General features: G+C 64.9%; 1 protein-coding gene across 2 annotated transcripts; it reads right to left on the bottom strand.

The window, feature by feature from the left end:
* Positions 1-2,021: 2,021 nt before the first annotated feature.
* Positions 2,022-11,114, bottom strand: PPP1R13L (protein phosphatase 1 regulatory subunit 13 like). 2 transcript variants are annotated; one of them, XM_049796044.1, is made up of 14 exons: positions 11,022-11,114; positions 10,467-10,558; positions 8,901-8,963; positions 8,699-8,817; positions 8,203-8,599; positions 7,658-7,756; positions 6,984-7,081; positions 6,499-6,862; positions 5,795-6,237; positions 5,085-5,222; positions 4,671-4,804; positions 3,888-4,054; positions 2,751-2,950; positions 2,022-2,303 (listed from the first exon to the last, which is right to left on the bottom strand). In XM_049796044.1, the coding sequence occupies exons 3-14, from the start codon at positions 8,953-8,955 to the stop codon at positions 2,265-2,267; spliced, it is 2,253 nt and encodes a 750-aa protein (XP_049652001.1). In that variant the 5' UTR covers positions 8,956-8,963; positions 10,467-10,558; positions 11,022-11,114; the 3' UTR covers positions 2,022-2,264. The 2 variants fall into 2 exon arrangements, with proteins under 2 accessions (XP_049652001.1, XP_049652000.1); XM_049796043.1 differs by having other exon boundaries at positions 10,467-10,538; positions 11,022-11,090.
* Positions 11,115-11,310: the final 196 nt, after the last annotated feature.

The raw sequence follows: 11,310 nt of genomic DNA, 5'->3' as shown, positions 1-11,310 counted from the left end.
TTGGAATTAATAGTAGTAAAAGGCCTTGTATACTATGAGTGGCAACCAATAGATATTCTCTTTACTCATAGCCAGAGGAATCTCAGTATCGATGATTAAAGTGCAGGATGATCCTGGCTTCATCCAGAAACCTCGAGAAAGGGTTTTATCTAACAAGGAATTGCTGGAAAAAGGCAACAGTTCCCAGTAGCTCAGATAAAGTTAACCCTGCCGAATCGAAGAACGCGAAGACCCACAGCGGTGCTCAGGCCCTTAAATATATTAGGCATGGATATATTAAAAGTCCAACCCATAAATACTCTTATTTGGCACTTGGATGCCAAACCCTCAGATTCAAAACTTGAGTCTCTACAGACAAAATGCTAACCAAGGGCTTGACCATCTGTATTGGGTTTGTGTGGCAAGTTTTGGTAGCCGGGGGGGGGGGGGGGGGGGGGGTGTCGGTTACAGGGTTGGCTTCTATGAGAAGCTGCTGGAAGCTTCCCCTGTGTCCAACAGAGCCAACACCAGCCGGCTCTGAGACGGACCGGCCGCTGGCCAAGGAAGGCCGAGCCCATTGGCAATAGTGGTAGCGCTTCTGGGATAACACATTTAAGAAGGGAAAAAAAGTTGCTGGGACAGACAGAAATGGCAGCTGGAGACTGTGAGAAGATGCAAGAGAAACAACCCTGCAGCCCCCCAGGTTGGTGAAGAAGGAGGGGGAGGAGGTGCTCCCAGACGCTGGAGCAGAGATTCCCCTGCAGCCCTTGGTGATGAAGACTATGGTGAGGCAGGCTGTCCCCCTGCAGCCCAGAGAGGTCCACGGTAGAGCAGATCTCCACCTGCAGCCCATGGAGGACCCCACGCCGGAGCAGGTGGGTGCCTGAAGGAGGCTGTGACCCCATGGGAACCCTGCGCTGGAGCAGGTTCCTGGCAGGACCTGCGGATCTGTGGACACAGGAACCCAAGGAGGAAGTTTTCTGGCAGGACTTGTGACCCCATGGGGGACCCCCGCTGGAGCAGTGTGCACCTGAAGGACTGCACGCCATGGAAAGGACCCACGCTGGAGCAGTTCGTGAAGAACTGCGGCCTGTGGGAAGGACCCACATTGAAGAAGTTCGTGGAGGACTGTCTCCCGTGGGTGGGACCCCACGCTGGAGCAGGGGAAGAGTGTGATTAGTCCTGCCCCTGAGGAGGATGAAGGGGCAGAGATAACGTGTGATGAACTGACCGTAAACCCCATTCCCTGTCCCCCTGCGCCACTGGGGGGGGAGGTAGAGAATCCGGGAGTGAAGTTGTGCCCGGCAAGAAGGGAGGGGTGGAGGGAAGGTGTTCTGAGATTTGGTTTTATTTCTTATTACCCTGCTCTGGTTGACTGACAATAGAGTTAATCTTCCCCAAGTTGAGTCTGTTTTGCCCGTGATGTTAATTGCTGCGTGATCTCTCCAGTCCTTATCTTGACCCACCAGCCCTTTGTTATATTTTCTCTCCCCTGTCCAGCTGAGCAGGGGGGAGTGATCAAACAGCTTTGGTGGGCACCTGGCGTTCAGCCATGGTCAACCCACCCCACCGTGTTTTCATGACAGATTGCAGATAAATTACCTAAAACCTACCAGGATTAAAGAAGGCACATCCCAGACCATGTGGCCTTGTGCTCAGCTATAAAAGCTGGGAGGGGGCAGTAGGAAGGGGGGAGGACATTCGGAGGGACAGTGGTCACCCTTAGGTGTGACGGAGCACCGCTTTCCTGGGGATGGCTCAGTACCTGCCTGCCCATGGCACCCACCTGTGTCACCCCTCTGGTCCCAAGCGGGGTGTCTCCACCTGTGTAACCCCCTCCCAGTCCGATTCAGGGTGTCCCCACTCATGTCACCCCCTCCTAGTCTGATTCAGGGTGTCCCCACCTGTGTACCCTACTCCAGTCCCAAATAGTGTCCCTATCCATGTCACCCCCCCAGTCTGATGCAGGGTGTCCCCACCCACGTCACCCTCAGTCCCCACAGCCCCCACCACCCCCCTGCAATGCAGAGGACGGACCCAACGCAGCCGAAGGCTCTTTACTCCCCAGAAAAGCCAACACCGTGGGGTGACACCCGCTGTCACCAGCCAGGGGAATATGTGACACCGGGGGGCGGAAGGCAGCACGCCGGTGCCTTGCTCGGACAGGGGGGGACGGGATGGGTGGCAGCCAAAGAGGTGCCTGCCAGCAAGGGGGACCCATGCATCCGAGTGGCTGGGGGGGCCAGGGCCGGCTCAGGGCCACCTTGTATCCTCAGGGCCGCCCCTCAGACCTTCTTCCGCTGCGGCCGCACCCTGGGGAAGAGCTGGGGGAAGGGGAGGGTGTCAGGGAGAAGGTTCCCCCCCGACTCAGCCCCCCAGGACCACAAGCCATGGAGGGGCCAGGGAGGCCATGAAATCTGCCCTCAGGGCCATAGGGGGGCTGTGGGGTGGCCGTGGGTGCTGTGGGACCCCCCTGGGGCCATGAGCAATGTAGGACTCCCTGAGGGATGTGGGTGCTGAGGGTCCCAAGGGTCCCCCTTGGGGCCAGGGGTGCTATGGGTACCCCCCTGCAGCTATGGGGTGGCTGTGGGTGCTGTGGGACCCCCCTGGGGCTGTGGGCAATGTGGGACCCCCTAAGGGATGTGGGTGCCGTGGGTCCCCCCTCGGGGCCGTGAGTACTGTGGGTACCCTCCTGGTGCTATGGGGTGGCTGTGAGTGCTGTGGGACCCCCCTGGGGCCAGGGGTGCTGTGGCATACCCCCCCAGACTCACCCCAAAATAGTTCCGGGGGACGTAGCCCTCGTGGCCATAAAGGGATCCCCACCACCAGTCGAGCTCCTCCTGGGGCTGGCGGCGCAGGACAGTGACAGGCTCGCCCTCACGGAAGGACAGCTCATCCCCGAATTCAGCGCTGTAGTCCCACAGCGCGTACACCACCCCACTGTTCAGCACCCCCATGCTCTGCTCCACCTCTGCGGGGACACAGACGTCAGCACCCTGACCCCCCCCCAAACACTCCCCATGGCACTGCACCCCTGGCACCCTGTTGCTCTGAACCCATGCCCGTCTGGTATCCCCTCCCAGTATCTGTATCCCTCCCAGTACCCCTTCCCAGTATCCATGCCACCCCATAACTCCTCTCAGTGCCCACTCCCAGTACCTGTATACCCCCAAACCCCTCTCCCAGTACCCATGCCACCCCAGTACACCCTCCCAGTACTGGTATAGCCCCAATACCCCTTCCCAGTACACACACCAGCCCAGTATCTCCTCCCTGTACCTATATACATGTGATACCCCCTCCCAGTACCCAGACCACCCCAGTACCCCCTCCCAGTACTCATATACCTTCTCCCAGTACCCATACCCCCCCAGTACCAGTATACCCCCAATACCTCCTCCCAGTACCCATACTTGCTCAGTATTGCCTCCCAGTACCCATAACCTGCCCAGTACACCCTCCTAGTACCCATACATGCCTAGTATTCTCTGCCAGTATCCATACCACCTCAGTATACCCTCCCAGTACCCATACCATTCCAGGATCCCATCCCAGTACTCATACCACCTCAGAATCCCCTCCCAGTACTCATATTCCTTCTCCCAGTATCCATACCACCCCAGTACTCCCTCCCAGTACCCACACCCCACCAGTAACCATACCTGCTCAGTACCACCCCCTCAGTACCCATACATGCCCAGTACCCCTTCCCAGTACCCATACCACCCCAGAATCCCCTCCCAGTACTCATATTCCTTCTCTCAGTACCCATACCATCCCAGTACCCCCTCCCAGTATCCACAACCCACCAATAACCATACCTGCCCAGCACCGCCTCCCAGTACCCATACCCCCACCATGTCCCCATATACTCCCAGTTCCCCCAGTGCCCCTCTGTGCCCTGGTACCAGTAAGGTAGTTGTAACAGTCAGCGTAGCCCTCCCGGTACGGGTCGCACTTCTCCACGGCCAGGCTGCCATCACTGGTGGTGGTGGCAAAGATGGCAGCTCCGTGGCGCACCAGGGCGACGCATACCCCCGTGTCGTTGCATGAGGCTGCGCAGTGCAGCGGTGTCCTGGCACCGTCGGGATAGGGGGAATTTTTTGGGGGGGGGGGGGGTGGGCAGAGGATGGACTCCCCTGCAACCCCCCCCAGTGTCCTAGGGAGGAGGGACCCCCCTTTGCCCATCCCCGTCCCTCAGTTACAGAGGGATCGGGGTCCCCCATCCCTCCCCGTCCCCAGTCACTGAGGGCTGTTGGGGGTAACTGGGGTCCCCATCCCTGTCTCTGCTCACCCAGGGTTTTTGGGGGGTTATTGGGGTCCCTGTCCCCCTCTCTCCCCATCCCCAATCACACCAGGGTCTGGGGGAGGGGGGGCGAGTGGGGTCCCCATCCCTGTTCCCCATGGCTGTGGGGGTTCTTGGGGTACCTGTCACCATCTCCTCTGGCTCTGGGGGTCTGGGGGTCCCAGGTGTCCCCACCCCTCCATGTCTGTGGGGTCCCAGTGTCCACCCTCTGTCCCAGTAGCTGTGGCTGGGGGTCCCCCATGTCCCCACCCCGTATCAGTGGGTCCACGTCCCCATCCCACCACCTGCAGCTGCAGGGTCCCCCGTCCCCCACACCATCATGTCTGTGGCTATGGGGTCCCCGTCCCCCTGCCCCCGCGTCGATAGGTCCCCGTCCCCATCCCACCAGCCGTGGCTATCAGGGGAGTTGACGTTGGCCCCGCTGGCGATGAGGAAGTCGACAATGCTGTAGTTGGCGCCGCAGATGGCGTTGTGCAGCGCCGTGATGCCTTCATCATTGGGCTGGCTGGGGTCGTTCAGCTGGGGACACGCACGCCTGTCCCCATGCCGCTACCCTCTGCCACCCCCGCTGCTGTTCCCCGACACCCCCCTGCCACCCCCAGCCCCTGCCACCCCTGACCACCAAGCACTCTCCCTGCCGCCCTGTCCCCCATCACCTCGCCACCCCAGCCCTCGTCCCTGCCCCCCTGTCCCCCATCACCTCGCCACCCCAGCCCTCGTCCCTGCCCCCCTGTCCCCCATCACCTCACCACCCCAGCCCTCGTCCCCGCTGCCCTGTCCCCGCGGTCCCCTCTCCCACCTCAGCCACCGCCTGCTGCACCACGTCCAGCTCCCCGGTCAGGGCCGCATCCAGCAACAGCACCAAGGGGTTGAGGCGCACACGGGCCCCGGGGCGCCTGCGGGGCGAGGAGGGGTCGCGCAGGGCCGAGCGCAGCTCCTGCGGCAGCCGGGGGGTCAGGGGGGCTGGGGGACAACGACGAGGCACCCAGCGCTGTACAGCACCCAGGGGACCCCGGGGACACCTCCTGGGGCACCCAGTGCTCTTTGGCACCCAAGGATCTTGGGGACACCTCCTGGGGCACCCAGTACTCTTTGGCACCTGGGGGGCCCCAGGGACACCTCCCGGGGCACCCAGGGCTCTTTGGCACCTGGGGGACCTTGGGGACACCTCCTGGGACACTGGTTGGCACCACGGTGCACCTATGGGGACTGCAGGGCCACGTCTGGTGGCACCAGGCACTGATTGTCATTTCTGGGGACACTGGGGGAAGCCCTGGGGACAGCAACCACTGCCTGGCACCTCGGGGGGCTCCAAGGGACGCTGGGCATCTTGTGGCACCTTGGGGGGCTGCAAGGGACACCAAACACCTCATGGCACCTCCAGAGGGGTCCAAGGGACACCAGGCACCTCGTGGCACCTTGGGGGGCTCTAAGGGACAGTGGGCACCTCGTGGCACCTCGGGGGGCTCCACGGGACACCGTGGCACCCCAGGGACTGCAGACACTTACCGGGGCAGGTGCTGGGCTGCTGGGGGACTGCAGTGGGGGGCTGTGGCGGGGTGGCCGAGCCTCAGGAACCGCCGGAGCAGGGGGTGGCAGGTCGGACGAGGCACCGGTGTCACCAGGAGCCAAGGGCTCGTCGCGGCGGGGCGGGCGGTGCAGGAGGCGGGTGATGAGCTGCTGGTACTGGCGGGTACGGGTGGGCGGCAACGCCGGTCCTGGGCTTTGCTCCATGGAACCGCGGCGCTTGAGGGGTCGCGGCATCTCGGCCAGCACCCGTGCCACCTCCTCGAACTCAGGGACCCGCTGGGCCTCGGGGGGCAGCAGGGGCTGCAGCCGTGTGGGGCTGAGCGGCCGCTCCAACCCCTCGGCCTCCCCACCCTGAAGCAGCCGCTCCAGCTCTGGCTCTCCCTCTGGTGGGACGGTCTCGGGGGGCACGGGGCGCCCAGATCCTGTCAGAGCAGGGGCTGGGGTCAGCACCATAACCCCCCACCCTGGATGGGTCAGCACACCAGAAGCCCAGGGACCCCCCCCCAAAAAAACTCCCCCATCTCAGCATGCTGCAGCCCCATTGCCTCACCCACCCCCCAAAAGTCTATACCCCTCATGATGCAGCCCCCTGGTCCCCCCCAAACCCACGTCGCGCTGCGCACAGATCCCCCCAATTAACCCCTATGTCTCCCACTCCAGACCCCCTGCCACGGGCACCTCACCTTCACCCCCAGTCAGCGCCGGGGGGGCCTGGGGCAGCGCCGGGAGCTGGGGCTGCTTTTGGGGTGCACGTGGACCAGCGGGGGGCACCAAGGGAAGCCCCCGGGGACCGCCGACCCCTTGCTCCCAAAAAGCGTTTTGCAGCTTGAAGATCATGGAAAGGGGCAAAGGTTTGTGGCGGGGGGGTCGCCCACCCTGGGGGGGCACAGGGATGCGGGAGACCGGCTGCTGGGAGAAGTGCCAGCTGCGGGGCAGGGTGCCGGGTCCCGAGCGTCGAAAGGGTCCCTCTGCCCGCCGCTCGCCCGCCAGCGGAGACACCTTGTAGTTACGGGGTAGTGTGGCACTGTGGCCCCCGTAAGCCCCATCCTGGAGGAGTGGGGGGGGAAAAGAAGGTGTCGGGAAGGGAGTCAGCCCATCTGCCCATCTACCCCGGCATCAGGCACCGGGGCTGGGGATGGTGGCTGGACCCCCACCCCCGAGTGGTCACCTTGCTCTGCCCGCCAGCCCCATCCAGGCTCGACTCCCTCCAAGGTGCCAGTGACAGCCCCAGGGACGGACGCAGCCCCGGCTGCCCCTCGCTGGTGCCTGGGAGGGGGGGGAAGGATCTCAGTGCTGTGCTAGGGGTCAGGGGGGGACAGGGCCCCCACCCCAGAGGCACCCTGACACTCAGCGCCCAGCAGCCCACACTCAGCCTGGCAACTTTGGACCCTCCCTCCCCCAGCAGTCCCAGACCCCCCTCAGCACCCAAACCAACACCCCCAGACCCCCACATGGTGCCCCCCAAGCCCTGGGCCCCCACCCCAGCACCCAAACCAACAGCCCCAGAAGCCCCACGTGGTGATGCCCAAGCCCCCCAGCACCCCTGGACCACCCCCCCAACCCGCTGTACCCCAACCAGCAGCTCCAGATCCTCCTGGTCTGTCCCCCCAGGCCCAACCTGTCCCTGGACACCCCAGCAGCCCCCCCAGTTGCCTCATGACTCCCCCACCATCCCCACTGGAAGCTCTGTCCCGCTCCGGTCCTTAAAATGTCCCCTCCACCCCCAAACCTTCCTTAATAGCCCCATGCCACTTCAGATCACAGCCCTGGCTTCCCTCAGCCCCCCCACTGCTCCTCAGCCCCACCATGTGCAACCTCCCACCAGCCTCCCCCCCAGCTCACGGTCATAGCCCCCCGAGCTGGGGGGTTTCTTCTCGTAAGCCACGTCCAGGTCAGACTCGTTCCAGCTCTTCTGCGGCCGCCGCTTGATCACAAGGTCATCTGGGGGGGGGACAGAGAGATGGGGGCTGAGGAAACCCCCCCAGACACCCCCACCCCCCTAAAGGTGCTCAAGTTGGGGGATGGATGAGGGCACTGCAGGTTGGGGCAGGAGCACCCAGTGACAGGGTTGGGGGACAGCCCAGGATGGACTGGGGACACCCAGGGATGGATTGGGGGACACCCAGGGATGGGGACACCCCAGGATGGATTGGGAACAACCCAGGATGGATTGGGGACACCCAGGGATGGGGACACCCCAGGATGGACTGGGGACACCCAGAGATGAGGACACCCCCGGTGTCTTGGGGGCACCCCAGGAGCAGTATCTCATAGCGAGATTTCCCAAGGACGAACAGGAGCACCCCAAGATGGGGACAGCAGCACTCCCCAGCCCAGGGACTGTCCCCACCATGTGTGTGTCCCCAAAACCACCGCAGTGGCCTTACCCTGCGCCCGGAAGGTGATGGTGGGGCTGCTGACGGAGGGGTACAGCCCGTGCACCTCATAAGGGGGGGGCGCGGGGGGTCGGGGTGAGGGTGCCCGCTCGGGGAAGAAGACAGGTCCCTCACCCGGTCTGGGGGACCCCCCGAGCCCCAAGAATTCATAGGAACGATGGGGACGAGGGGAGGGGGCTCGACCGCCCGGGCTGGGCAGTGCCAACCCCTCGTAGGGCACCGCCAACACCTTGGGTCGGGGCGAAGGGGCCCGATCCTCCCCAGGGAGATAATGGAGGGTCCGGGGGGAACCAGGGCGACCCAGTGTGTCCCCCGACATCTCCAGATTGTCCGGTGCCAGGCTTCTCCGGCCAAGGGGCGAGCGGGTTCGGCTGGGGCTGTACGTCTCCTGGGGATGCGGAGGGGTGGAGGGGGCAGACTGGGTATTGGGGTGGAGGGGGGGGGCAATGGGGTGGCCCCCCTCCCCACCCCAGGTCCCAGATCCTACTTTGGGGGGTCCAGGCCCATCAGTCCAGAGGGATTCAAGCTGCCGGGAGAGCTCGTCCACTTTGGCCACTGCTGTGTCCAGCTCCACTTGCTTCAAGTCCATGTGCTGCATGGCCAAGGCTGGGGGGGGAACATGGGTCAGGCTGCACCCCAAAAAGGGTCTGCGTGTGTGTCCCCTCCTCTCCCCACTGCACAGCACTCACACTGGAAGGTGAGATCCAGCAGGTCCTGGGCGCTGCGCAGCCGCTCGCTTGCCATCTTGACACCTTGGGGGTGGGGGGCAATGGGTGGGCACCCACCCACTTCCATGGGGGGGGCAGCCCTCCATCCCCACCCTGTGCCCCCACCCTGTGCCCCAATCCCCTGGGAACATGGGGAGCGGAGACGTGTTGGGACCCGTTCGCCTCTCGGGGATCATCATCATCATCATCATCATTATAATTACCGGTAATTAATCCATCGCAAAGAACGGGGTGCCGCCCGCAACCCCTCCCACCCTGGGCAGGGCCCTGGTGGGTGGGTGGGGTGGGGGGTGATGCACCCCCCTGCTAAAGAGGGGGTGGCGGGAACCCCCCCCCATTTTCATTGGGGTCACCCAGCTTCGGGGACAGGGTGGAGGAAGGTCTGCCCCCCACAGAAAGGGGGGACCCCCCCACTGTGTGTGACCCAATGCCAGCAAGGGGGGGAGGAGGGGATTTGGGGTGTCAGAGGGGCACCCTGTCCTCCCCCCACTCCCCCCCCAGCACCATGGCCCCACCCAAGCGGCCCCACCCGGCCCTCGCCCCCGGGGAGACGGGGGACAAGCCCCAGCTCGCCCCGGGTCGGGTGGCGAGACGGGAGGGGAGCTGGGAAAGAACGCAGGCGTCCGGGCACCCATGGATGCCCCCCCCCCAAACCCAGCACCCCAAACTGGAACCAGGCGTCAGGGGACCCATGGGTGCCGCCCCCAAACCCAGCACCCCAAACTGGACCCAGGCGTCAGGGGACCCATGGGTGCTCCCCCCCAAAGCCAGCACCCCGAATCGGACCCAGGTATCCAGATATCCCCATCCTGAGCACCCCAAGCCAGACCCCTGGTGTCCAGACACCCAAGGGTGCTCCCCAACCCTCCCAGCACCCCGAACCGGACCCAGGCACCCAAGGGTGCTCCCCACCCCCTCCCCAAGCGCCCCAAACCGGACCCAGCCATCCCAAGCACCGGAGGGTGCTCCCCCCCATCCCCAAGCACCCCGAATCAGAGCTGGGCACCCAAGGGTGCTCCCCAACCCTTCCCAAGCACCCCGAATTGGACCCAAGGGTGCTCTCCCCCCCCCAAAAACAGACTCCGGTGTCCAGGCACCCAAGGGTGCTTCCACACACACACCCAGCACCCCAAACTTGACCCAGGCATCCAGGGGAGCACCCAAAAGTACTTCCCCCGCCCTACTCAGCACCCCAAATCAGCCCCCAGCATCCGGGCACCCAAGGGTGCTGCCCCAGCACCCCGAATCGGACCCAGGCACCCAAGGTCGCTCCCCAACCCTCCCCAAGCACCCCAAATCGGACCCAGGCACCCAAGGGTGCTCTACCGTCCCCCACCCAGCCCCCCCAAACTGGACCCAGGCATCCGGGGGGGCACTCAAAGGTGCTCTCCCTCCACCCCAGCACCCCAATCCGGACCCCAGCATCCAGGCACCCAAGGGTGCTCCCCAAGCCCCCCCAGCACCCCAAAACAGACTTAGGGGGTCCAACCCCTCCCTTCCCCAGTCCCACGGGGGGGGGGGCAGTACCTGGTGGGGTGCAGCCGGGTGCAGGTCGGGGTGCCGGTGGGTGCCGGTGGCGCGCCCGCGTCCCCGCGGCCTCTACGCCCAATTCCAGAGCGCTGGGTCACGCGGGGGAGGGAGCTGAGCGGGGAGTAGGGGGGGCCGCACCCTGCGCCCCAGGGTGCTGGGGGGGGGGGCAGATCCCACGGAGGGGGGGGCGGGTCCCACGAGTGGGTGATCCCACGAGAAGGGGGCAGATCCCACGGGGGAGGGGGGCAGAACCCACGGAGGTGGTCCCACGAGCAGGGGGCAGATCCCGCGGTGGGAGGGTTGTCAGATCCTACGGGGGGGGTGGTAAATCCCACGGGGGGTGTTAGATCGCACGGGGGGGTTAGATCCCACGGGAGGGGTGTGTTCCAGGAGAAGGGGTCAGATCCCACGGGAGGGCTGGTTAGATCCCACGGGGGGGTTGTCCCACAAGAAGGGGGCAGATCCCACGGGAGGGGGGGTAGAACCCACAGGAGGGTTACAGGGGTGGGTTGGGGGGTGCAGAACCCCGGGGCTCACCCCCGCCCCCGGTACCTGCAGCGCCGGCGCCTCCCAGCCCCGCTCCCGCCCCCGCTCCGGCCCGTCCCGGCCGGTCGGGCGGGTCCCGGTGCACACCGGGAGCTGTAGTCCGGGCCTGACCCCTCCCCACCCCCCACTCCCCCGGTATTCCCGACCCCCGGGAGACCCTGGGCCCCCCCCCGGACCTCCGCAATGTCCCCGCGGGGTCCCGGGGGGTCTCTGCACCTTTAAAAGCCGCCGCCGGTGGGCCGACTCCAGGCCACGCCCGTTAGAGGGCGGGGAGAAGGCGTGGCCCCGCTCTGGA

Source organism: Accipiter gentilis, chromosome Z (assembly GCF_929443795.1).
Source record: "Accipiter gentilis chromosome Z, bAccGen1.1, whole genome shotgun sequence".
Lineage (NCBI taxonomy): Eukaryota > Metazoa > Chordata > Aves > Accipitriformes > Accipitridae > Astur > Astur gentilis.
This window is presented reverse-complemented; position numbering and strand designations above follow the sequence as displayed.

What these genes read in the sequence shown, in the direction of transcription:
- PPP1R13L (XM_049796044.1), bottom strand. Translation starts at nt 8,955, where the DNA reads ATGGCAAGCGAGCGGCTGCGCAGCGCCCAGGACCTGCTGGATCTCACC. An exon ending in TCCCCTGATAGCCACGGCTG is followed by an intron (nt 4,055 to 4,670) that starts GTGGGATGGGGA and finishes CGACGGTGCCAG; the next exon opens with GACACCGCTGCACTGCGCAG. An exon ending in TCCCCCGGAACTATTTTGGG is followed by an intron (nt 2,304 to 2,750) that starts GTGAGTCTGGGG and finishes CCCTTCCCCCAG; the next exon opens with CTCTTCCCCAGGGTGCGGCC.